Here is a 27,246-nt window from a genome sequence, read left to right as displayed (position 1 = left end):
ATTGTGCCTGAAAAAGACCACGCCTCCATCTATAATCAGGAAGGAAAGAACTTTACATGTTTCTGGTGCGAGCCCTCGTGTCTGGCCAAGTGACCGGTCTATCAGAGAGCTGCCCTGTGCAATTTTGTTTCCAGACTTGAGAAGAAGTGCCGCAGACATCCTTAGTGCTCTGAGTGAACCACACTCCATCAGGTTCATGCTGATGCTGATCTCCTGTGTCCTTCTGAGCGCCACAAAAGTATATTCAACTGAGAGAGAAAGAGAGAAACAAGGTGATATAATAAACATCAGAGGGTTGCTGGAAAACAACAGAGCGCACGATGATTGGCAATAAAAAGAAGAATGCTCTACCCTTACTGCCCTTCCAGGCTTAAATAATGTCCACCATATGAAACCTGGGTCAAAGCTGAGTCCAATAAACTGTTTCTTCCCTCTAATTTCCCTGAGTACAGGCTACCTGACATTGTATCTCCTCCCTCATTTATTTATTTAACAATAATTATGCAGCACCCAATACGAGCAAGGCATTCTATTGGGCCCTGAGGAGATAGCAATGAACAAAACAGGCAAAATCTCTGTCCTCATGGAACTCACATTTTTATGGGGAAGATAGACAGTAAACAATTCGGCAAATCAATATATTAAGTGTTATAAATAAAAGTAAAGCAGAAAAGAGGAATAGATAGTATGGTTAGAGAAGTCCACTGGAAAGGGTAGCATTGTAGCAGAGACTTCAGGGGAGTGAAGCAACAAGCCATGCAGAGATTTGGGGAAAGAACATTCCAGGCAGATGGACCTTCAAGGATAAGAGCCCTGGGCAGGAGTGCACCTACTGAGCCAAGGAAGGACAAGAAGACCAGCAACAGCTGAAGGAGACTAAGCCGGGGGGGGGGGGGGTGAGTGAGGGAAAATGAGGCACTGGTGGGACTATAAATTTCTTTGAAAGAGGATCCAGGGGTGCCTGGGTGGCTCAGCCAGTTAAGTGCCTGCCTTGGGCTCAGGTCATGATCCCAGGGTCCTGGGATCGCCGCCCCCCCCAACCGCTGGCTCTCTGCTCAGTGGGAAGCCTGCTCCTCCCCGCTCCCTCTGTCCCTCGCTCCTCCCCTTGCTTGTGCTCTCTTGCTGACTCTCTCTCTCTCAGATAAATAAATAAAGTCTTTAAAAAAAGAAAGAAAGAGGATCCAAAGCCAATTCAGCATCATTTAATATAATGGTACCTGGTGCAAATTATCAATAAGCATTTTATGAGAGAAGAAGGCCAATTGTTTAATTGGACATTAATATTGAAATTTCACAGGATCGTGGATATGGCACCAACATTAAAACAAGATACAATACCTGACCTTTGAAAGCGCTGGAGTAGGGGAGTCATGGGATTGGAGCCATTTAGACAGCAAATGAAGTCATTCATATGAAACACGATGGAGCCCTAAAAAAACAGAGACAGTGTAAACCTAGGAGAGGAGATATAGTTTAGAGGTTCTGTCAAAACTGTAAATCCCGAATAAATTGGTCGGTGCCTCACAGAAATTCTGGGGAGGGCTCTTCTCAGAACTGAGAGATTCTGCCCCTCGAATGCTACATAGCTCCAAATTGTATGCCTCCTGCCTCATTTCAGATCCTGTCTGCTCTCCATAGATTTCCAGATATTTCCCTGAATACTGATTGCCCCCTCTCTTAATTTCTCTAGGCCCAGGCCCTTAATTCACTGCAGTTTTAACTCAGATATACATTAAATGTTTTCTACATTCTGGCCTCGGTGCCAGGGACTGGAGGCTCAAATATGAACAAGACTTCGTCCTGCCCTAGAAGCATATCCTAAAGAATATTGTTGTCTATGACCTCTGACTGAGTCTAGAAAAAAATTAAAAGCCTTGAAACCATGGGTTTACAGAGAATAAATGGTGAAATTAGGAGATGAAATAGAAATGGGTTAATATGTCATTTTTTTTTAATTCCCACTTTAAGATCTATGCATATGAGAGAGTAGACCTCTTTCATCTATTTCTCATGGAAGTCACAAATATTATCAAAAACTATTTCCAATATAGGTTACTACGAATGGCACCCCTATCTTGAACATTGGGTTGGTGATGTGCAAAGGCAAAATCTGGAAGCCGTGGGGCGGGTCCCCTTTCCCACACAGGCAAACATCAGGGACCACAATTAAGGTGAGAAACAATCATGCTTCTGCAAAGATTAGAGAAGAAATTTCCAAGCTGTAAATGGCAGCTTGACAGACACCATTACAGGCTGGATTCAGTGAAAATGCTGCAGACCTGGCTTCCTCAGGGGCTATAAATCACAATGAATCCACAAGACGTTCCTGGAAAATGGAGAACAGGAAAGAGGCTGCGAGTGTGACAGGCCCTCCGGCCGCGGCTCCGCTTGCTGCACGCTCGTCAGGGAGATTCAGTGCCACGAGATCGCAGCGCCGTGGGAATATCTGGGAAGCTCTCCTCCTGGAAGAACACAGCAGAATAGCCTTCCCAAGGAAATGCAAACCCCGGACCCAAACCACCTTTGGGCGAGGCCAGCAGTGAGGAAAGTGAGGGAGCCACCCCTGGGAATGCAGATGCCAGAAGGGACTCCCTCTCTCTCTCTCACTCCCCACCACCGACTCTCCTCAATGTTATTTTTTAAATCAGATGAAATCGAGAACAGCTCAACATCAAATGCCCTCTTACAAGAAAGAGAAATCGCCAACAGAATTCGAGGGCGTTATGCAGAAGTGAAGGGGTGGCAAGCATCCCTGCCTCTCTGACTTCATGCTAATAATGACTGGAGAGCTTGTGAATTGCTTACACATCCATGAATCTGGATGGTTTTCTGTCCCAATCGGCTGACGCATCTTCTTCTCCCCAGCAAGCTCCTTCTTGAGTCACCTTCTGGTTCTGTGTGATCCACAGCAGTAGAGAATTGCATGCTCAGGGTCACTGTAGCCAGGCAGGGACTGGTGGAGGCAAGTGGACCATGTGAAACTTGTCTGTTTGTAGATTTGGAGAGCTCTAGGCTGGGGTTCAGAAATGAGAAACATCCAGCGAGGTCAGAGGCTGGAGGCTGTGAGGACAAACGTTGAGCCTTGAGTCCACTCTGCAGGTGGAAGGATTTTTTTTTCTTTTTTTTATCTCGAGCTGCTTCTTGATTCATTCATTCATTTATTCACTCATCCCATATTCACCAAGCACCTACCAGGTATGCTGTGAGCCAGAGCACTGCACACATCACACACCAGCTGTACGCCGAGATACTCACACGGCCCCCATCCTTGTCTGTGATGGTTCTTTAAGATTATTTTTCTAGTTAAATCAGGTGGAGAATTTTGAGTATTAGGCATATGCAGTCTATTCTCTTTCCTCACGTTTCCATAATGCAAATCCCCTCATATGCAATTGTAAATAGGGTAATGATGTCAATGTAACATGGAAGTTAAAGATGATTTTTCCCAAATAACAGCAGCTGAGCATAAAGCGTACCAGCCTAGCTAAACGCAGCCATGCTGAAGAAGTACAATATTGCCCATATCCTCCTTATTTGGGACACTTATTTGGACACTTGCTCTCCCTTGGAAGCACTTATATGTCAGTTTTCCCCAATCTATACAAAAGACACACATGTAAGGTGATAAAGGAAATTATCCATCTTTAGCATCACCACATTTTGTGCAAAGCCTCTGCCGCCCTCTCTACCTATGACATGTGATGTGGGGCCCTTGTCTCCATAACGTGTGCCCTTCCAGACGTCCCCTTCTGTCCAGCTAGCTCCACACCGGTATGGGTGAAGGCCAGGATGACTGCAGCATCTCCTTGTTAGAATTTGATGAATCTTTTTAACGACACTAATGTCTTCTTAGGATTGATGCTTTTGCTAGATCTTTTTTTCAAAGTTCCATAGGTTTAAACTGGCTTGCCCTGATTCTTTATCATAAGCCCTGTTCTTTTCAGTGAGCAATCTTACCCAAAACCTGGCTTTTCGGCGATGCATTGATTGCACTGTGGCAGGAAAGCGAGGACGTAAGTGGGTATGAGTTTATCCACGCTGCCTGCTCGGAAACATAGGTTGCATTCTACATGATAATATGGGCTTTTCTTTCTTTTTTCTTTTTTTTTTTTTAAGATTTTATTTATTTATTTGACAGAGAGAGGCAGAGAGACGCGAGAGAGGGAACACAAGCAGGGGGAGTGGGAGAGGGAGAAGCAGGCTTCCCGTGGAGCAGGGAGCCCGATGCGGGGCTCGATGCGGGGCTCCATGAGGGGCTCGATGTGGGGCTCGATGTGGGGCTCGATCCCAGGACCCTGGGACTATGACCTGAGCCGAAGGCAGACGCTTAACTGACTGAGCCACCCAGGCGCCCCTAATACGGGCTTTTCAAGTGAAAGTCATCAGTGGCACAGGGTTCGGAGGTGTCATCCTTAGGTCAAATAAATCAAAAGGATAAAAATCTGTATCAGATGATGGCTTGAAGTACTCTTCATCCAAACTTTTCTACTTTCCCCTTTAGTAAGCTCTGTTAAAGGATGCTTTAAGCTTTACAAACCTATTCATCAAAAGTATGAATTTTTTAAATTAGCCTAAATTTTAATAAAGGAAACATTTATGGAGTTTAGATAGAGAAATAATAGTGCTGCAGACAGAAACAAATTTTAGCACTGTTACAATAGAGCAAATTGAGAATATTTTATTTAAAATGTAAGATAATTTAACAGTTGTAAACTTCATTTTTCACTTTATTGAACTCTAAGTATGTTAATGCCTTCTCAGTATGCGAAACCTGTAATATTCGGATTATTCTCTCTTTCCTGTTTTAAAACTAAAGCAAAGGGGCACCCGGCTGGCTCAGTGGGTGGAGCACCCGACCCTTGATCTCAGGGTCGTGACTTAAAGCCCCACATCAGGTATAGAGCCTACTTTTAAAAATTAAAAAGTAAATTAAAAAAATTTTTTTAAATAATAAAACTAAAGTTCCGAATAATTTTTGGAATTAAAAGGCCCAGTTCTTTACCTTGCCACACACACGGGCTTCTCTGATCTTTCTTTCGTGTCTAGGCTTCTTCCTGCAGCGGTTTCGGGTGAGGGCACCCACCGGGTAGCAGTACGTGTGCGCATCCGTGTGCGCACACCGTACTCCAGCCGGACTCAGCCATTCCTAGTGCCCACGCATACTGCCTCAGCACCTTTATATAAATAGTATTTCTTCCATTTGAAGAGCCCAGTTCTCCCATTTCTTATTACCACCTTGGTAATTCCTATTTATTTCCAAGTCTCCACTCATATCCCCTCTTTCTGGAAGTTTCCCAGACTCTCCAGGAGTTGTTTTGTCCCCCTCCTCTGTGTTCCAGGGTCCGGCACAACTCAGAGAGAAAGGTCTATAGCAGCCAATGGTCTTTAACAGCGTTCATCGTGCTCCACTAGGATCATTGATTTCCAAAAGTAGATTTTATTTCTGGCAGACTGAAAACTACATTAGAAGAGGGACGCTACGTTAGTAGTCATTCTATTTCCTAATATGTACCACAGTGCCTAGCATGCAGGAGATGTTCAATAAATGTGTGAAAACTAAATGTCCTGGCCATCCAATCTAAAGAAGCCGGCAGTAATTCTCCACGTGTATCCCTGGGTTTTTTTTTTGACTCTATATAGCATCTACCATTATTTGATATATTTTTTCTTTTTTTTAAGATTTTTTTTTAATTTATTTATTTTAGAGAGAGAGAGAGACCACGAGCCGGGGGAGGAGCAGAGTGGGAGGGCGAGGGAAGGGAGAAGAATCTCAAGCAGACTCTGCACTGAGTGGGAGCCCCATGCCGGGCGTTATCTCACGACCCTGAGATCGTGATCGTAACCTGAGGAACAACCCAAGAGTCAGACACTCAACCATCTGACCCACCCAGGCGCCCCGTTATTTGATATTTTCTTGCTTATTTGTCACTGTTATTCATTATTGGGTTTTGTCACCAGAATACAAGCTCCGTTAAGAGTGGCCCTTGTTGTTTTGTTCACCACTTTCTCACCAGCGACTGAGACAAAAGAGGTACTCAATATCCGGAAGAAAAGAGGTGCAAAATAAAACTATTAACTGTGCTAAATGAATGACTAGATCCAAATTTTACTCTCTTCTACTGGTACAAAGCTTTTTAATAATTAGTAGATAAGATCAGTGTCTCCATGGAGACATTAAAATACTGTGATTTCAATTAATCTTTTAGTTTTAGCAGTATGAAATTCCAAAAACAATTTTTCACTCCTTTGGAAGATCTGTAAAGGCAAATATAATTAAGTACTGTAGAACCCAAGTTTCAAAATCTAAAATACAATGATTATGTGCGAACTTCTGCTTCTTTTTTTTTTTTCCACTCATTTTCATTTTCTGCTGAGTTTCAATTACCCTTTTGAATCTGGGATAATCAAGGATTTATGTTATTAAAGCAAGTACTTTTACCTAATATCAAAGCAGGCTGATCATTAACATTACAGAATAATAGTATAAAATGAGTCCGTAGCCAACATTAAAAATGAATAGGATCATATAACAAGAGAGAGTTACTGCAATGACTTAGTCAGTTATTCAACAATAACATTTTAATTAAAAAGTCAATTAGTAATGACTAAGTCATTCAATAATGATGTCTAGAGGCAAAAGGAATAGGGACTGATGTCCCCAAACAGCTTCCTATGATGGCATTTTAGATCAGCTGGTCCTAATCAAACTAAGACGTAGTTATCACTCCCTCCTCAGACCTTCTGTAATAATGTTACTCATGTTTCACTTTCGACATGTGTTTTGCGCTAAACCATGCATTAAACAAGCATTTCTTTAGTACCTGTTATGTTCTAGGCTTTATGCCCTAGCCTCCTCTCTTGCCTCATTTAGATTATCCTATCTTCTCCTGTTTTTAATGGAAAGTGAAATTCCAAGCCATTTTCTGAATTAAAAGATCCAGTTGCTTACCTTGAGAGAAGGAAGCAAAAGTGAGTGAGAGAACCAAAAGTAAGTAGACTTAGAGATTAGGTGACCCATAAACATGATGGCATAATGGAAATGTGTAAAATGAACAATTGGTTACAGCAGAGGAAGCAGTGGATTCTCCACGGCCAGTTGGGGAAGGCTTCTCTAGGTGGGGACATTTGAGCTGGGCCTGGAATCACAAAGGTCTGGGTCAGTTTGGCTAGATTTCAGGGGGTCAGGTGCATGAACAGAGGCTCAGAGGAAGGTTGGAACCAGACTGAAAAGAACCTAGTTTTCTAGTCAAGTCGTTTGGATTTTATGCTGTAAGTGATGGGAATCAAAAGAAAATCTTCCTTAGATAAGTAGCACAATGACCCGATCAAATTTGGTTTGAGAAAGATAATTCTGACTACACCTTGGAGGATAACTGAAATAGAGAAGGACCAGCGGGGGATGGGAGAGAATGGAGGCCGCTATATTGCCCTGAGCCATACAGTGAACATCTAAACTAAAACAGAAGCAGAAGGAATGGAAAGGAAAGGCTGAAATTCAGGGGATGTTTCTGAGGCTGAGCCAACAAGGGGTGGTGTTTGAGGTGAGAGACTGGGGGTGAGGATGCCTGCACTCTCTGACTTTGGGCTGTGGTTAGATAATGATGTCGTTACCCAAGGCTGAGAACACAGAGCATTCGATAGGTTCAGAAGAAAGATAGGCTGGTTTTAAATATATTACATTTCATTCATTTGGGGACCATGGGGGAAGTACTAGAAATATTTATCTATGGTCCTGGAGCTATGGCAGTCTAGATTTGGAGATCATGGGCATGTAGGGGAACTATAAGAACCCTGAGAGCTGGAAAGTGAGAAAATTATACAAGGAAACAATAACCACCTTTATGATGAGTAAACCACTCTGAGATCAGACCTGATATTACCACTCTTTTTCGTGTCCTGCCCCTAGAAATCTTCATGCCAAGCACTCCTCCTGTTAAAATTTAGGCTTGAGGCATTTTATTAGATGCCTTCCCAGGACATGGCTTACCACCTGCATCCTCTTCAACTCCAGCATTTAACTAGAGTATTAGTTTACAGTGGTCTTCATCCAAAGTCTTGGCGGTCCTGAGTGATGGAAGCAAAATTGTGGATAGAGTCTTCTTCCTTTGAAGGACATATAGATCACCATTGCATGGAAGACCCAGGGAAAATAACTAATTTTTAAATTAATAAAATTTAAAAGGGCTCAATAAGAACTATTCTTAAACCTAAAAGTAAAATAAAAAGCCATGCAGTTTTAGGGTGATTGCAATCACCTGATGCTGTTCATTTTCCAAGGGGACAGAGGGATGGAGTTCTCCAAGCCATGAAGCATCTTAGAAAGCCTACTTCCTTTCCTCTCCATAAATATCGAAGGTTGTGTGGGATCAGTGCTTTGCAGGAATCTAGCATCTTCCCCAATATCAGTTCTCTTTCCAACAATCATTGGATAAATCAAAATTACCTCCCAACACATCATAGGTGATGTCTTGCCCTCTTGAGAACCACTCACTAAGCGGTTGTGAACAGTAAAAAGTCAGCCCCTAGCCTTAAACCTCTATCATAAATAATCATGATCAAATCACTTGAGCAACAGGTTATCAGTAGCAAAGTTCAATCACTGGCACAAGCATCTGCATCATTAGAACAGAACGATTGCAAAGGAAAACAATTATTTTAAAAAAAACAACTTTAGGCTACCTACATATGTATGCTTCCCTTGATGTGTCTTCAAATGATAGGTGGAGATTTAAAAAATCAAAGTTTGAGGTTTTCAGGAGATGAAAGTGGGAAAGCCAAAGAGGAGGGGAATTGATTGCTTGGGAAAATCTCCAAGAAAAACCCATCTGAAATAAGGGATTACTCTTTCTCTTGACTCAGTAACATTCAGAAATATAGAGGGATGAAATAAAGTCTCAACCTAATTTGACTCTGGCCAGAGCCAGAATTCATTTTTATGTTTCTGTTGACAGCCAACAACTTTTTCTTTTTAATTATAAGATGGAAATTTCTAACCACTATGGTGACTAGTCACTTTTTATAAGACTCACATTTCAGATGAAGAAAAACATTATTCAAGTAGGTTCTCTTCCCAAAAAACAAACAAAAAATCACCAAAGCAAATAACCACACTCAACTTCTGTGAATCATGTCCCAGCCTGAGGATGCTGAGATGCTAAGAGCATTCCGTGTGCCCAGTAGGCACCCACAGCGCAGCACTGCTGAAAACAGTCCCCTCAGCACTCAAAGATTTCAACATTTGGGGTGCCTGGGTGGCTCAGTCAGTTAAGCGTCTGCCTTCTGCTCAGGTCATAGTCCCAGGGTCCTGGGATCGAGTCCCACATCGGGCTCCCTGCTCCGCGGGAAGCCTGCTGCTCCCCCTCCCACTGCTGCTACCCCTGCTTATACTCTCTCTCTGTCAAATAAATAAATAAAATTAAAAAAAAAAGATTTCAACATTTATGTAATAGTATCAGTTGCAAGTCGTATGTTTTCCTTAATATCTTGAACACTGATTATTTGGGTGAGAGACGGGGGAAGATAGTACTTTTGTCCCCAGGCTCTTTAATAATATTTTCACTTTAAGGTCACTCCTTTACAGGTAGCCCTGAAGTCAAAAAATAAGGGAAATTTGAAGTCTCTTCTCCCCAACTTTGCCTAGCTGTCAGAAATGTAAAGAGTGATCTGATTCTCAACTATCTTCATCTTATCTCAGAGTCTGCTGAGCTAGACATTTATCAAATCTGAAGAAAAAAGTGGCAATTTTACCAAAACTGTTGTGACAGTACTGATGCTCTAGATTCCCAGCAAGAATTTAAGCAGAAGAACAGGATTAGAAAGCACTGTAGGGCTTTATAGCCTACAAACTTACAAATAAAAAAATTTCAAGTGTTCTGACTTTCCATTTCAGTTTATCTTGGAAAATACATACAAATTAAATATAAAATGATTCCTTCTGTATTTGCTGTTCTTTTCCTTTACTGCCAATAAATCATATCAAATCTAACATTGTTTCTCATGTCCTCAGAGTGGAAGCTCTTGGAAGCTTGTCAGTTCAGGGGCACGTTGAAGACTAGGAAGTGGGTTGGCTCTTGACAGTGAGCAGATAGAGCATCTACTTGAAGGTTCTGATAATTATGGAAATCATCTAATGAGGATATGATATAATATATTTACAGCCTCAAGTTTCTCCTTTAGCACATGTCAGGGAAAGCCTTATTCTCAGCTTAGAGCCTCACTCCTGTCCTCTTGTCTAGGACAGACAGACATAGGGGTCCGATCCCAGTTTCCACGCCCTGCTTCTTGCATTGTCGGCGGGTGCCCAGCTCCTGTCAGAAAGATCTCCCATCTTTACCAAGAGTACAGGAATTTCTGACTCTTTGTCCGCTTCTGTGTCTTCAGCATCTAGAAATGGACCTGGCATGTAGTAAGCACTTAATAAATATTGGATGAACGAATTCATGTTCCTTAGCACTTACAAAGTGATTTCTACTTGTCAGGTACTGTTATAAGCACTATACAAATACTAGGTCATTTAAACCTTGGTAACAACCCTATAAAGAAGGAGTTTTTAATCCCCATTTTATAGAAAAGAAAACTGAGGCACAGTGAGGTTAAGTTAAATTGCCCAAAGCCGCACAGCTCACAAGTGGCAGAGCCCCTCTGCCCTCTGAACCCCTGCTCTCTGCTGTGAATTAATGAAACATGGTGGCATCTCCCATTTTCCACACTTTGTCCTAAGTGTCCTACTATGACCAAATTAATGACCGCAGTGTTTGAGAGTGACCAAATCACGGCACCGTGCTGGCCCTCTGCTTCCTCGGAAGGGGAACTTGCAGGTTACTGGGTATCTAGGAGGCTCGTTTCAGGGAGGGGGAGGCAAGTAGGCCTATCCACCAGGTCGGGTCACAAGAGAGATACAAAAAGGATCAGAACAGAACACACAAGCCCGTTAGATAAGCTATAGACGCTTCCTTCTGATCCACCTTGTCGTGCTTCTACGAGGCTGAGGCTGCTGTCAGTGATCGCAGGGTCCCCGAGGTACCCACAGCCCAGACTGACGCATGTCTGTACGCTAATTTCTGCAGCTGGCTATTGCTTATTGGAATGTTTACCTCAATGTTTGGGAAACATTTAAGATTATTGAAAGGGGGTAATTAGAATTTGGGAGGAGGCATATTTCTTACCAATTTTCCATTGAGTCGTTACTTAGGGAATCAAACTGTTGCCAAATAAAGATCCTGCCTGGGTTTTCTTTAATTAATGAGATGGCTTGGTTGTAATTATTCCATTAATTGTTTCAATGCAAGTAAGTATTATTAAGGATCTTGAAAACTGTTTCCTCTTAAGTGTGTTAAACCTTCCCTCTTGTCCTCTCATTTCTGTTCTTAATTTGCCTCTTTTTTTTTTTCTTTAAAGATTTTATTCATCTATTTGACAGAGAGAGAGAGCACAAGCAGGCAGAGTGGCAGGAAGAGGGAGAGGAAGAAGCAGGCCTCCCGCTGAGCAGGGAGCCCGATATGGGGCTCTATCACAGGACCCTGGGATCATGACCTGAGCCAAAGGCAGACGCTCAACCAACTGAGCCACCCAGGCGCCCCTTAATTTGCCTCTTTTAATAAATCACACAAAAATAAGTGTTACCCAAACTCCAGTGGAATTATCACAAATTCTGAATTAGGGAAGTCTAAATGGAAGGAATGAATTGTATTTGTGCTCTTTAAAAAGATAAGATTCCACTGAGCCTGCATTTACTATGCAGACATGCAGAGTAAAATAATGGAAGAAGTTGTAAAAATGGGAACTTTCAGGAGTATAAACCATTTATACTCTCTGATAAGATAGCTAATTTTAGATGTAAAAAGCTAGTCTTTGAAAACTACGTTCAGTGACTTTTAGATACCCTTAATTGGTGGTGGGGCCTGGGTGGGGGGGGGGGGGGGGTTTGAAATCCTTGCCTTAATACAGTTCTATTCCCTTCCTGTCAAGATATGGGGCTGAGAGGTAGGGGAACAGCAAGGAAGTCTCCCCCACAAGCACACCTGCAGAGCGACTGTTCGGGCTTCTGCCCTGACAAGATGCGCACAGCTCTGCAGTCAGGCTACCTTGAGGTGGGCCTGACAGTATTTCCTCTGAGGAGGCTTCATGGACCAGCCTGGAAGGCAAGCAAGGATGATAAAGGAAGATACAGACAAGAGAGAGGAGAGAGCCGTTTCCCTTTCAGCAGAGAAAATATCCCAGAGCCCTCCTTGCTTCCACAGGAGCATCCACCTCTGCGGGTTGCTTTTTCCTCTTCCCTTCAGCCCAACGCCTCCCCACACCCTTCACTCTGAGCAAATTTACTCTCAGCACACCTTGCTCCATGACTTCTTTTGTCTGGATTCTACAAAAGGTCAACCTGACACGGCTGTATCACTTTCCATCTATTCAGGCATTCCATGCTGCTTCGGAAATGGTGAGGAGCGCACTTTCTCCAACGCGTTCTTTTCTGGGGCAGAGCCTTCCTTCTGAATAGACAGTTATCTTTGCTCAGCGCCCATTCGTTGTTAATGTCCTGTAAAGTCAATGTATGGGTCTGTATCTCCACCACTTTGGTCACAAATTGTGTGCGGGATGCTTTATTAGCTAAAATTGTGAATCAGTCCTCTCATATATCATTATGCTACTACCATGGTCTCCAAATCCAGTGTCGTGTTGCCAGGTAAGAATAAGTCTACAACCAAATAAAAGAGCAGGAGAGCAGAGGAGGGTTTCAAATGACTGTGACAGATCAGTTCCCTCCTCCACTAAGTAATTTTCCAAATCAGTCCAAGTGATGTCTATTCATCCCTCAGAAGGAGGCCATCGCCGATCAGAGGTTGTTTGGCAGGTGTGCATAATGGGTGACAAGAAGTCGGTGATAATTAAGATATGTTGATGAGGTGAGCAGACATAGTTGGCAGGAATTACATTCCAAATACTGTTACAGGCAAATAAGAGTAATGGTTTATGGACAATAGGAACCATCTCAGAGATAAAGGCTAGATGTAGCAAGAGAAATCATTTTCTCTCCAGGAGAGAAACTTCAGAAAAACAAATTAGGGGCGCCTGGGTGGCTCTGTTGGTTAAGCATCTGCCTTCGGCGCAGGTCATGATTCCTGGGTCCTGGGATCGAGTCCCACACTGGACTCCTTGCTCAACAGGGAGTCTGCTTCTCCCTCTGCCTGCAGCTCCCCTGCTTGTGCTCTCTCTCTCTCTCTCTCTTTCTCTGACAAATAAATAAAATCTTAAAAAAAAGAAAAAAGAAAAATTAAGATCAGGACATGGCATGGTGAATAACACAAAACAGAAATAGGTTATGAAAGAAACAAGGGATATCTCCAATACTCCTTGGATTTAGCTGTCAGGATAACTCACCATTAAATCAAATTGATAAATATTTGCCATGTGCTATGTCTTATGCTTAGGGATCCTAAAAATTGGTGTTCTAAAATACTTGGAATTTCCCAAATAGCTTTCTTGTTTTATCCTCATCTCAGTTTTTTCTTAAGCCAGTAGGTGTAGAAGACATACTCATACTCAATCTATTGTTTAATGGTTCAAATGAACAACAGGCAGCGGAGCTCATTAAATTTGTTCAAGTTTATCAGTGAATAAGCCCTTCATCTTACTCAATTTAAGAGTACACTTGGTTTATAGCATGACTAGTCTTGAATGATCTTGATGGATAACTAGAAACAAATAGAGACACAAATAAATATCCCCGCATCATGACAGATTTCATAAAGGATGAAAGATTCCCATGAAGATTCCCATGGCTAATAGAATTGAAGCTATTAAAATAAGTGATCTTGCATATATTTGATTTTTCTTTATGATCTAAGTGTTCAAAAGGTCAGAAAACTTCAAATTTTCCTCCAATTTAGAAAGTGTTATTAATAGAATATTGTTACAGTGCCACTGATTTACATACTTTGGGGATAGTTAACATTTTATATTTATCAGAGATTGCACTGAGACCTGATACGCATTTTCTATTTGTGGTAGGTTGTTTTGTTATTAGGGTTTCCTATAGATTTTCATGCTTAGATTTTTGTCTCTCTTTTTCTTGTACATGAGCTTGGTTGACTAAATCCCAATATCAATTCTGAAAGCTTTTGTGCAAGTGCACATACAAGTGTGTGTGTGCTAGTGGGTGTGCAGTATGCACAGAGTGAGGTGTGTGTTTTCCTACCTCTTAATACTCACCAAAGGATATCGTTCTTGTTACCACAGAGTACACTAACACCAATAACACATACTGTGGTAATGGGGAAAATGTGCATGTTAGGTAACAAAATGCATTGTGATGCTTATAAGAGAAAATAATTATGTGTAGGGGAGGAGGAAACCAAGACTATTTTAAATCAAAATACCTCCTGTTCAGGGGCTCGGTCGGTTAAGCATCCGACTCTTGATTTCTGCTCAGGTCATGATCTCAGGGTTGTGAGATAGAGCCCTGCGTCAGGCTCCGTGCTGGGTGTGGAATCTGCTTAAGATTCTCTCTCTCTTTCTCCCTCTGCCCCTCACCCACCACTGCTCACATTTTCTCTCTCTCTCTAAAAAATAAAAATTAAATTTAAAAAACTCCTGTTCTATCAGGAGGCCTAGAAGAAAGGTGGGTTAGATAACCCAAGAGAGCTTGGGGATTTCTCCCAGCAGCATATGGAGGTCTGCAGTGCAGCTTAATAGCTCGGTGACATGGAAAGAAAACAAGATAGTAACTGATTTTTGATTGTGTGACTCTACCACCACCCTGCCCGTTACCTTCCTCCTCTGAAAGCCATGGTCCCAAAGGTTTCTCTTTCTTCCAGATTATGCCTACTGTTTTCCCAATCTACCCACAAGCAGTGTTTTTCCCACTGGATATCTCAACAGTTGAGGTCCTCAGAGCTCCACCCTCCATCCCCACAGCCTCTGCCTTCCTCGTTACGGAGTAAATAAAACACTGGCTGTTTCAGGAGCCCCTTTGGCTCCTTCCTCACGTTCCACTTTCTCCAAAACCCAAAATGTTTGAGGATTCCACCTGAAATATACTCAGGTAAAGGGAACAAACTGTCCCTCACTGCCTTTGTCTTTTCCCAGCCTGTCTTGAGAACCTTTCTTATCTTTATTGACCAGAGATAGTCTGGTCAACTTCAGTTCACCAGGCATAGGGTAGTTAGAATTGGTTTCAAAAAACTATCGAAGGATTTTTGAGAAAGTTTGGTACAAACTCCTTACTTGAAGTCATTGTCATAAAAGTGCATTGTTCTGTCCTTCCTAAGGTATGTTAGTGTTCTTACCAGGAATCTGGGTTACAATGGCAGCTATTTTCTTATGTATGCTTAACTTTTAGTCACTGCCAATTCATGATGTAATCCTGTCTTAATAAGATCAATGATACCCTTTGTCAGGAATTTAATAAAATCCTAGAGTGCTTGGCTGGACCAAGTGGCTAAGATAGCATTTGAGTTCATAATGGCCCTCGTAGTCCTTACTTTAGTCAGAATATCTGCTATGTAGAGTGATACTGATATTCTATAAGCAAAACCTGCTTAAAAACTTTGGAATACATATGGTTACTTCTGGTCTATTTTGTTCTTGATGATAATAAAAATATTTTTTTAAAAAAAGAACCTTTCTTAATTAACCAATGTCAAAAAATCCTATCATTGTAGTAAGATAGTAAAAAGAAAGAGATATCATCAGGTGACCCCAAATGAAAACAAAATTGTTCAGTATTATAAATCGTAGGAGTGAAATTAGGTAATTACTGTTACTCTTCTGTAGCTTCGATTAATCAAAATAGGCACACACTGACACCAAGATGTCTTGCAGTGAGAAACCATTCACTCTCCAATTGCAATTAGTGTAATAGTGCTGAATAGGCAGGTTAGAAAAAAAATCATAGGCCAATTAATTTATTCTAATTTTTCTACTTCTAGCTAGCCCTTTTGCAGAATGTTGATCTTAATGAATTGATAAAGCAGCATGCTAATTAGTTTTTGCTGAACCTGAAGTGGGGTTTTTTTGTTTTCTTTTTTTTTTAAAGATTTTATTTATTTATTTGACAGAGAGAGTTAGCGAGAGCAGGAACACAAGCAGGGGGAGCTGGAGAGGGAGAAGCAGGCCTCCCACCGAGCAGGGAGCCCGATGCGGGGCTCGATCCTAGGACCCTGAACCTGAAGTTTTGAACTGAAGGAAGCTTCAACAAACATTTAGTGAGGGCCTGCTTACATAGAGAACTTGCCACAATGAGTGAGGACTTTCTCAAGGGACCGCCACTCAGAGAGCACTTACTGCACATCAGTTTGTGAGTTCTCTAGTGTGCATGTCTCATCGTCCCAAACAGATTATAAACTCAAGGGTGAGAGACACATTGCCAGTCTCTGTATCCTGCATGGTTATGGTATTCAGTATACATTTGTAAAGGGAATTCATGAAAAGCAGAAAACCTATAAATGAAAGAAATATTGCAGAACAGGGGCGCCTGGGTGGCTCAGTTGTTAAGCGTCTGCCTTCAGCTCAGGTCATGATCCCGGGGTCCTGGGATCGAGCCCCGCATCGGGCTCCCTGCTCCGCGGGTAGCCTGCTTCTCCCTCTCCTACTCCCCCCTCTCCTACTCCCCCTGCTTGTGTTCCCTCTCTTGCTGTCTCTCTCTCTCTGTCAAATAAATAAATAAATAAATCTTAAAAAAAAATATTGCAGAACAGTTAGTTATACTAAACTAAGAAAATATCCTAAAAGAAGAAGGAAGGTGCAGATTTTCTGAAAATCAAGGGACTTCTCAGTACCAGAGCACTTTCTTTGGTCCAAACAAGGGTGGCTGTAAGGGCAGAAATATAACTCCCAAGTAAGAAAAGTAAAAAGTTCTGAAGGTTCTCCAAGAACACGCCCAGTCCTGACCTGACTCTCAGTTCATACAGTTCCCAAGAGAAAGAAGAGCCTATAAGATAATGGGAAATTGACAAATCAGCAATTCAAATCAAATGAAAACTTGGTTTGATTTCATTCATTTTGGAGACTCTCTTGGTGTTCCTGTTTTGATCAGATTCAGAGCTTTTAGCTTCAGTTCCAATTTTAACAGATTCATTTGTGATTTTTTTTTGGAAAACCATAGCAGAATGATTATCTGGGTTCAGTTCAAGGTGCAGCAAACTGTTTTCAATTTTTCTAGCTTGCATGATTCAGAGGTTTAGTTCTGATCCAGGCTACATATACATGTGGCTGTATGTAGACACACCCATATATAAATCTCAAACCCAGTAAGGTTTAATTTGGTTTGGGGTGGGGAACCACAAAAGAACTCAGTGAGCCTGCTTTCTGTTTCCAAGGGAGAGAAGGGGAGAATGTGAGGGAAGCCCTACCGCCAACTTGGGCACCTTAGCAGAGAGCACCACTATGGGCTCTGTACCAAGGACAGAATTCCCCAACCCACAATGTGGCAGGTGGAGCGGAATGCCTAATCCCTGCTTTGCCCTGATGTGGATGTGACTTTAAGAGCACAAAACACAAACACAGAAGGGGTCACCTGGATGGCTCCCTCATACCAGGCAGGCATTCTAGCACTTGACAGCAACCAACATATACCGAAGTGTCTGAAGTCGCTACAAGAGAGCAGACATCCTTATCATGGCATCTCACCTAGCAACTAGGGTGCATAGGACCATTGCGAGGCTGAACTGGGGGGAAATGAGGAATGTCCTCTGTTCCTCACTCTTGTCCTCTCTTCCTCTGCTCTTCTCCCCAACCAGGGGGCACCCACTTCCTATCCCTGGCCTATATGTTCTCAACCTGTGACCTCAACACCTGATACAAACCTGCCCCTGGTCTTCTTTGGTAATAAAGTATAAATCAGTCATTTGGGATGAGACAGTTCCAAACTACTCCCTTCTGTGAGCCCTACTGAAAATCCTCTGGGACAAATGAACATTGAAGGGGCGCCCAGTTGGCTCAGTCGGTGGAGCATGTGACTTGATTTCAGGGTCCTCAGTTTAAGCCCCATGTTGGGTGCAGAGATTACTTAAAAAAAATAATAAAATCCAGGGGCACCTGGGTGGCTCAGTCGTTAAGCGTCTGCCTTCCACTCAGGTCATGATCCCAGGGTCCTGGGATCGAGCCCCACATCGGGCTCCCCGCTCAGCGGGAGGCCTGCTTCTCCCTCTCCCATTCCCCGTGCTTGTGTTCCCTCTCTCACTGTGTCTCTCTCTGTCAAATAAATAAATAAAATCTATAAATAAATAAATAAATAAATAAATAAAATCTAAAAAAAATAAAATAAAATCTTTTTAAAAAGTGAACATTGCATATAAATATGGTTAATGAATTACTTTTCAGAGGGAGATTTGCATTTCAACAAGTATGAAAAACTTGAAAAGATAAATTATTGCTAGACAAGTTTCAGGAATCAACCAACCAGAAAAGGGAAGACCTTAGGAGGCACTGAGTTTTCCTGGTGCTCCTGAAAATGATTCATCTATTAGTATCTTCCTAGGCCTCCCAGGCAAAAAGGCCAGCCCCAGATACTGGCTTTCAAAACCATCTCAATCACTGTTGCCAAAGGCAGGAAGCATCGATGCCCCTTCACACCTTGTTCTGATCTCCCCCTCCCTACCCTACTTCTAGTGCAATGTCCACTTTCTCTGCACACCCCCACTCAGTATCTACTAAGCAACTTAGTAAAGTTCTGTCATATTCTCATCACTCCCCTCCCTAGATGCAAGTGTAATCCTGAAGGTATTGACATGTCTTCAACTCCAAGTCAAATCAGTCCCATTGGAAGATACATTCATTCTCTCCAATTCTCTTCCAAAATACACTAATAGTTAATGTGCCACCCTAAAAAGTAAGAAGAAATGTGAAAGAAAGTTAGATTGACGACAGACGCATGTAATGGCCGCTAAGTAATAGTCAGTAAGCTTGTGTTTAGGGTCTTTTCTGTTCTAGGAAGAGACAAATATCCAAAAGATGGCTTGCTTTTGTGTATTTATTTCCACATTCTGATTTAAATGTGGAACGATCTCTAGATCTTAATTTCATTCCCTTAATATGTACTATGCTAGTGGAATTTTCCAAATTACAAAGAGTTATAACTGCAGCCCTTCTGACTGATGCCTTTCTTTAAAATTTATGACTCAGTTTACGTCACAGATCCTTTCCCTCCAGGGATTATGCGAGGAGGCACGCTGGCCTGCTAGCCCTATGTTACTTGAAGTATACACACACACACACAAAGGAGCAAAAATAGCTAGAAATTGATTATGTTGATATTCTTAATAAAGACAGTATTTCCAATTTTGTGTGTGTAATTAGCCACAGCTCTTCAAGAATTGGTGCAAATGTCATGGGGTTTATAATGTTGGCATTTCATCTTCACAAAAATGCCATTTGATGGCATAAAACCAGAAAAAACTAATGGTCACAGCAGACAGCTTGTAGATTAGACAAAGGTCACAGTGTTTTAATGAACAGTGCTATTAATTAATGAGTAAACAATTAGAACATGAGCTGTTAGGCATTGTGAGTTTGTAAAAAAAAAAAAAAAAATCAATCAGTCTGTACCCAAAACCATTTTGAGTCTCAAAAATAAAGTAGCTGCAGGAACAGAATTTAAATCTTGAATTGTACAGCAAAGTCATCTATATTAATGAAATACCATCACAGTTCTCTGGTGGGAGATATAAAGATTCTTCCTTACTATCTAGAAAAGAGAGTTAGTGCTAGGTTAATGTTCTCAATAAATATTCTAGACAGAACCTAGGACTAGCTCTACCACAGCCTGTTGGGTTTCTTAATTTCTATATGCATTTTCTTAGTCTTTAAGAAGAATAGGAAAGGTATTCTGTGTTTTACCAAAATTCTGTGAGTAAAAATGAGGAAATACTATAACTTCTTCAAGACAGCTGATAAAAATCATAAACACTGCCTTTTGTTCTATAGAGAGCTGTCAAAGCCAAGCTTTTAGAAGCTTCAGTAAAGAAGGACAGAACCATTGTTAATAACACCAGCTTTACATAACAGCTTCCCTCCAACTAGGTCAAGTACTCCAATAATTATTCGCTAATGTCTTCAGCAACCATTTGAGTAAATAATGGACATTTTATTGCAATTAAAAACAAGTGAGAGAAAATGGGGCGCCTGGGTGGCTCAGTTGGTTAAGCGACTGCCTTCAGCTCAGGTCATGATCCTGGAGTCCCGGGATCGAGTCCCACGTCGGGCTCCCTGCTCGGCGGGGAGTCTGCTTCTCCCTCTGACCCTCCTCCCTCTCATGCTCTCTGTCTCTCATTCTCTCTGTCTCAAATAAATAAATAAAATCTTAAAAAAAAAAAACAAGTGAGAGAAAATGAACTGTTTTATCCTGAGGTATAGTGGCAAAGGCACCAGAACCTGTCACATGGCTGGTCCAACAAAGATCAGAAGACCCATCCCTAATCTAAATCATTTCTACTGAGCATAACAGATGTTTGTATTTTTAAGTCATTTGAAAATAGAATGAGACTCCATCCAAAGGGTCATTTAGAGAGTACCATTAAACCAAAACACAGTAAGATCATATCTAGTATCTCAATTTGAAGAGGAACACATTTCCTCTTCTGAGTCTACCCATTGGTTAGATGATGGGTGATGGCTTTTTTTTTCATTGAAAATTTTTTTTTGAAATAATTGTTGATTCACATTCAGTTGTAAGAAATAAGACAGAGATGTCCTACATATACTTTACCTAGTTTCCCCAAATGATAAAATTTTGGAAAACTATAGTATCACAAGCAGGATAATAATATTGATACAATCCACAGATCTTATTCAGATTTTCCCAGTTTTCCTTGGGGTATTTGTATGTGGGTATGTATGTATTTGTATGTGGGTATTCAGTTCTATAATTTTATCACATGTGTGTAGAGGGTCATGTCAAGACAAAATTCAAGACATCAAACAACTCCATCACCACAAGGACCTGTCAAGTTGCCCTCGAATAACTATACTCACATCCTCCTTTCCACCTCTCCCCCCATCCCTGACTTCTCGCAACCAGTAATCTTCTCTGCATTTCTAAATTTTTTTCATTTCAAAAACGTTATGTACTCAGCGTAATTCCCTAGAGATTCATCCAAGTTGCTATGTGTATCATAGTTCATTTATCTTTCTTGTTGAGTTGTAGTCCATGGTGTGGATGTACCACAGCTTGATTAACCATTCACACGGTGTGGACATCTGAACTGTTTTCAGGTTTGGGTCATTACAAATAAATCCACTGTGAACATTCATGTACCAGTTTTTGTATAAACATAAGTTTTTTATTTCTCTGGCATGAATGCCCAAGAGTACAGTTGCTGAGTCTTATAGTAACTACATGTTTAATTTTACAGGAAACTATCAAATTGTTTTCTTCTAGAAACAATTTGTACTGTACCAGTAATGCATGAGTGATCCAGTTTCTCTGCATTCTCCCCACCATTTTGTGTGGATACAATTTTTTATTTTTGCCATTCTGATAGGTGTGTAGTGTTATCTCATGTGGTTTTAATTTGCATTTCCCATATGACTAATGATGTTGAATGTCTTTTCACATGCATATTCATCAGCTCAGGTCATGATCTCAGGGTCCTGAGATAGAGCCCCACATGGGGATCTGCGCTCTGCAGGGAATCTGCTTCAGATTCTCTCTCCTTGTCCCTCCCCGTCTGTGTCTCCCCCCACTCGCATGCACACACACACTCTCTCTCTTTCTCTAAAATAAATAAATAAAGCAAGGAAGTCAGCAATTAAGTTTGCTGGGGTTTTGATAAAAATTTCATTAACCTATAGATCAACTTATACAAAGTGGATATCTTTATTATGTTGAGTCTTCCAATTCATGAACATGATATTTCCATTTATTTAGGTCTTTTCGGATTTCTGTCATCAAGAGTTTGTAATTTTCAGCATGCATATCCTCTACATGTTTTATTAAGTGTATAGCTAAACATTTTATTTTCTTTGGAATGGTTATAAATAATATTGTGTTTTTAATTTTGGTTTCCACATCCTCATTGTTAGTATACAGAAATGTGATTGATTTTTGTATGTTGATCTTAAATCTTGCAACCTCACTGAACTCACTTATTAGTTCTAAGCATTTTTTTTTTTTTGACGATGCCTTGCAGTTTTCTCTGGAGACAATCATGTCATCTGCAAATAGAGACTGTTTTATGTCTGTCTTTCCAGTGTGTATGCCTTTTATTTCTTTTATTTCTTTTACTTACCTTACTGCAGTGACTGTATTATTTAACTATGTTGAATAAGAGAGATGAAACTAACATCTTGCCTTGTTCTTGATTTTAGGGGAAAGCATTCAGTCTTCCACCATTAAGTATGACATTAGCTGTAGGTTTTTTTGTAGATGCTCTTTATCAAATTGAGATAATAAACCTCTATTCCTAACTTGCTGAGAGTTTTTACCATGAGTGGGAAAACTGGATATTCACATGAAGAGGAATGAAATTGGACCCTTTTCTCACACCATACATAAAAATCAACTCAAAATTAATGAAAGACTTAAATGTAAGGCCTGACACTATAAAATGGCTAGAAGAAAATATAGAAAAAGAGCTTCTTGACATTGGTCTGTGCAATGACTTTTCGGACACTACCCTCAAATCACAGACAACAAAAGCAAAAATAGACAGGTAGGATTGCATCAAACTAAAAAGCTTTTGTATAGCAAAGGAAATCATCAATAGAGTGCAGAGACAGCTTCCAGAATGGGAGGAAACATTTGCACACCAAACATCTGATAAGGAGTTAATATCCAAATATGTAAGGAACTTCCATAACTGGATAGGAAAAAACAAAAACAAAAAAAAACACCCAAAAACCCAAATAACCTGATCTAAAAAAATGGGCAAAGGACCTGAATAGATATTTCTCAAAAGAAAACATGAAAATGGCCAACAGGTATATGAAAAGGCATTCAACATCACTAATTGTCTGGGAAATGCTGATGATTAAAACCACAATGAGCTATTACTTAACACCTGTAAGAACAGCTATTATCAAATAGACAAAAGATAGCAAGTATTGGCAAAGATGTGGAGAAAATGGAGCCCTATACCTTGTTGGTGGGAATGTAAATTGGTGCAGCCACTATGGAAAACAGTATGGAGGTTCCTCCAAAAATTAAAAATAGAACTACCATATGATCCAGCAAGCCCACTTCTGGGCATATATATATATTCAGAGGAAATGAAGTCAGGATCTTGAAGAGATCCCTGCATTCCCATATTAATTGCAGCATTATTCACAATAGCCATGATATGGAAACAACCTAAGTGTCCATTAGTGGACAGATGGATAAAGGAAATGTGGTATATACATATACGATGGAATATTATTCAGCCTTTAAAAAAAAAGAAACCCTACCTCTTGCAATAACATGGATGAACTTGGAGGATATCATGCTAAGTAAAGTAAATCACACACAGAAAGACAAATACTGCATCATCTCACTTATATGTGGAATCTAAGGAAGTCAAACTCATAAAAGCAGGTGATTGCCAGGAACTGGAGGGATAAGGGAAAGGGGGAGATGTTGGTCAAAGGATACAAAGTTTTAGTCATGCAAGATGAATAAGTTCTAGAGATCTAATACACAGCATGGTGACGAATCTATTCCCTACCTGTCAGATTTGGGATGCTCTCCCTTCTCTGACTCAATAGCATTTCGTTCCTTATAACTGAAATAAAGTGAATATTTTAGGAACCGATAGACAGAATTTGGTCAAAGTGGTTTTCATACCTTTGTTCCCTATCACATCCCCCACAGCCTGCAGCTCAAGGCCTGAAAGAAATGTCCCATAGTCATCTGCTGAGTTCTCATCTCCATTGCTGCTTACCCAAGAAATTTTATCCCTTAGGCATGCCTGGGTGGCTCAGTTGGTTAAGTGTCCAACTCTTGGTTTCTGCTGAGGTCATGATCGCAGGGTCGTGATCTCAAGGTGGTGAGACCAATTCTGCAGCAGGCTCCACACTCAGCAGAATCCGCTTGAGATTCTCTCCCGTTCCCCCTGTTCCTCCCCCTGCTTGTGCATGCACACTGTCTCTCTCTCAAATAAATAAATAAATCTTTAAAAAGTAGTTTTAGCCCTTGTAGAGAACACCAAGTAACGGTCTAGTAAGGAGAGAATTCTGACCCTAGTATACTTTCCGCAAGGCAGAAATTGTGACCCTGTGGTAAAATCCAATTACAACTTCCTCTTGCTTTATTTGGAAATGAAGGATATTTCCCCCTAACACTTAAGGAAAAAAAAAAGGCAGCAAGCAATATTCCTGAACAAGGGGCCCTGAATAAAGAATTTGTAGGTGTAATCTATCCTGCCTCAGTGCAACAGAGAAATGGTACAGTGGTGGCCTGCCTTACTTCAGAATAATGGCCATGCATCTATTGGTGCCATCTGTTCCTATGAAGAAGAAAAACCATTGTATGATGTGCCTAGTTGCTCAAGCTCTTGGGTGTCCCTTAGAATAAGACCTCTCACCAGTGGCGTGCTGAACTTCTTGGCACAAGCAGGAGTTAGAGGCAGGGATAAAAAAGTGGACCTGCCATGAAACTAGATTGGACACAGGCAGCTACATGGGCATCTTAGGCCATGTTTTCTCTGTGTGGAAAGGCATGCTGGATTGAATACAGGTGGTCTGGCAACTTTGGCCACCTTAATGAATGAATAGACTCAACTACCTAGATAGAGACTCAAAAGCAAAGCAAAGCCAAAATAAAACGAAACCCTCACATCATTAATGAGTTTATGTTGACCGTAGTTTTGGTCATCTGGCCATAAAGTCATCTTTGGGGATTTATTCCATAGGTAGTTTTAAGTCCCTGTAAGTAAGCAGCGATGACATTGGAGATTTATTTTTCATCATGAGAAATATTTGTGGGTTACTTAGTGCAAAATAACAGGATAGAATGATCTATCTCTATTGGGCTCTGCAAAAGTGCAACATATTATCACATGTGCTAACTGAAGAGAGAGACATTTGCCTGAAACTTGCAAGAAAAATGCCATTTCTCTAAATTTGATAACAGTTTTTATCTTGGGCTGTGGGGTGGGAGATTAGGATCTTTACTTTCTATGCTCTATATTTCTGTGATGTTTGAATGTTTTGATAAAGACCATGTATCCCTTTTATAATTAATTAATTATGATAAAAATCAATTAACACACATTGTTATGCGTTATAAATGCTAAGTCGACCCTTGTTTAAAGACCAGAAAGGGAATTATTTTTTAAAGTAAAATAAATTTCGATAAACTCAGTGCCTGTCCCTCTAAAGGGACAACAAGGTGACTATGACACACTTGCCCCAGAGATGCTTTATTCTTACAAATTCCATTTGGTTTCTCATTCTGTGACCTGCTACTTAGTGAGCCATGTGAGTTGGCCTTTCCCCAGGGTTCATTCACCACTATTCCTAAATAATCTCAGTCATTTTGCTGGAGCAAGTGTTATATTCTGGGTATCTCTCACCAAAAGACAGCATAAGAATTAACAAGCTTCGGATCTGGAAGATTCAGGATCTCATTTCAGGCAAAGAATCTATGTGTCACACACACAATAATTCTTTTGAAACTTTCTGTCTCACAAGATTTTGACAACCATAACAAAAGAACTCAGTAGACTTCCACATGTTTACTTCTTTTTCTCTAAGAACAACTCTTAAGGACATAAGGATTTTATCCCTTCTTGCAGCAAAATGAAAGTCTGTTTTTTTGTAAAAGTGAAAGCTGTGTTTTCAGGGTCCCCTCCTTCGTTTCAAATATTTCACATGTTTTACCGGGTAGCTGAAGTCAGTTACACTGTATATTCCAAACAAGGCAGAGCTGTAATTCAGCCTGCACATTTAGTATTAAAACTGACTCCTAAATTCGTACAGTGTTAGGGACTTGAATAGGAATAGCATTCCGTGATGGGAAATGCAGACAATGTGAGGTTCACGTGTGCCCCCAGGGTTAGTTTGCTTTGAAGAAGAGGGGATGTTAACTCGGGGCACTAACAACTGTATTTTAGATGAAGCGCCTGAGTGTCCAGAAATGCCCAGGAGCCTCTCGCTGTGGTTTGCTCCGTAATGCCTCTCTCTAACATGTGTTATTTCATATTTTAGGAGTTCGTGATGATTGTCGTCTTTGGTTTGGAGTTCATCATTCGAATCTGGTCTGCAGGTTGCTGTTGTCGGTATAGAGGATGGCAAGGAAGACTGAGATTTGCGCGAAAGCCCTTCTGTGTTATAGGTGAATATCGAAGTCCTAGATGTGGATTTATGGCACTACGTCTTTTTTTCTTGTCTCCTCTATTGGAATATTTAATCAATATTAAAAGATAACATTCCTGGAATATTTACCAGGGTCCAGGCACTTTTGTGTTTTAAAAGTGTTGACTCATTTAATCCTCACCATAATACTATGAGGTAAGTATTTTTTTTTAATCCCCACTTTACAAATGAGGAAACTGAGGCAAAGAGCCGTGAAGTAAGTTTCTGAAAGTCATACATGTAGAAAGTGGTGGAGCTGGGAGTTTAAGCCAGACAGTTTGGCTCTAGAATATCCACTTGTATCAAATTAAGTTATACAGAAATGTATGGCTCGCCAGTGTCCTGAATTAGGGAAGCATTGATTTCGATAAGTGTAAAAGCCCCTTTTGGCTCGATAATATGAGCGATAGTCCTTTTAAGCTCTCGATCAACTGGAGTGTACAGCAGTGCATTAGCCCTGATAAAGCATACCAGTCATCATGCCTCAAGAATGATTACAAGTGGGGCGCCTGGGTAGCTCAGATGGTTAAGCCTTCGGCTCAGGTCATGATCTCAGGGTCCTGGGATCAAGCCCCGCATCAGGCTCCCTGCTTGGCGGGGAGCCTGCTTCTCCCTCTCCCTCTCCTGCTCCCCCTGCTTGTGCTCTCTCATTCTCTCTGTCAAATAAATAAATAAAATCTTAAAAAAAAAAAAAAAAAGAATGATTACAAGTGTGGCTTCCTTTCTGCATGGGTACCTGTAGGCGGCCCCTGAGTGAATACCACTTCCCTGCGGCTCTCTGGCTGCTGCAGCTTTGGAGGGATTCCATCCCCTGGGGACCAGCCTGAAATTATACATTTAATGACGATGCCATACAGCATTCTGGACTTAAGACCTGGCATCTCCCAGTAATATATTTAAAAGTCTACCGTAAAATTGAAAACCGACCCAATTCTATCTCAATTTTCAAATTAATTAATTATTTTTTTAAGGAAATTACGTACC

The 27,246-nt window shown here is 41.0% G+C and overlaps 1 protein-coding gene across 5 annotated transcripts in view; it reads left to right on the top strand.

Annotated features, from left to right (window-relative positions):
- Positions 1 to 27,246, top strand: part of KCNQ5 (potassium voltage-gated channel subfamily Q member 5) — a 502,673-nt gene that overhangs the window by 345,742 nt on the left and 129,685 nt on the right. For all 5 annotated transcript variants that reach the window (XM_021693115.1, XM_021693113.1, XM_021693116.1 and 2 more), the window contains exon 3: positions 26,116 to 26,242. In XM_021693115.1, the coding sequence (XP_021548790.1) occupies positions 26,116 to 26,242 (127 nt within the window). The remainder of the gene's footprint in view (positions 1 to 26,115; positions 26,243 to 27,246) is intronic.

The sequence above is a fragment of the Neomonachus schauinslandi genome, chromosome 8, assembly GCF_002201575.2.
Source record: "Neomonachus schauinslandi chromosome 8, ASM220157v2, whole genome shotgun sequence".
NCBI classification, from domain to species: Eukaryota; Metazoa; Chordata; class Mammalia; order Carnivora; family Phocidae; genus Neomonachus; species Neomonachus schauinslandi.
This window is presented reverse-complemented; position numbering and strand designations above follow the sequence as displayed.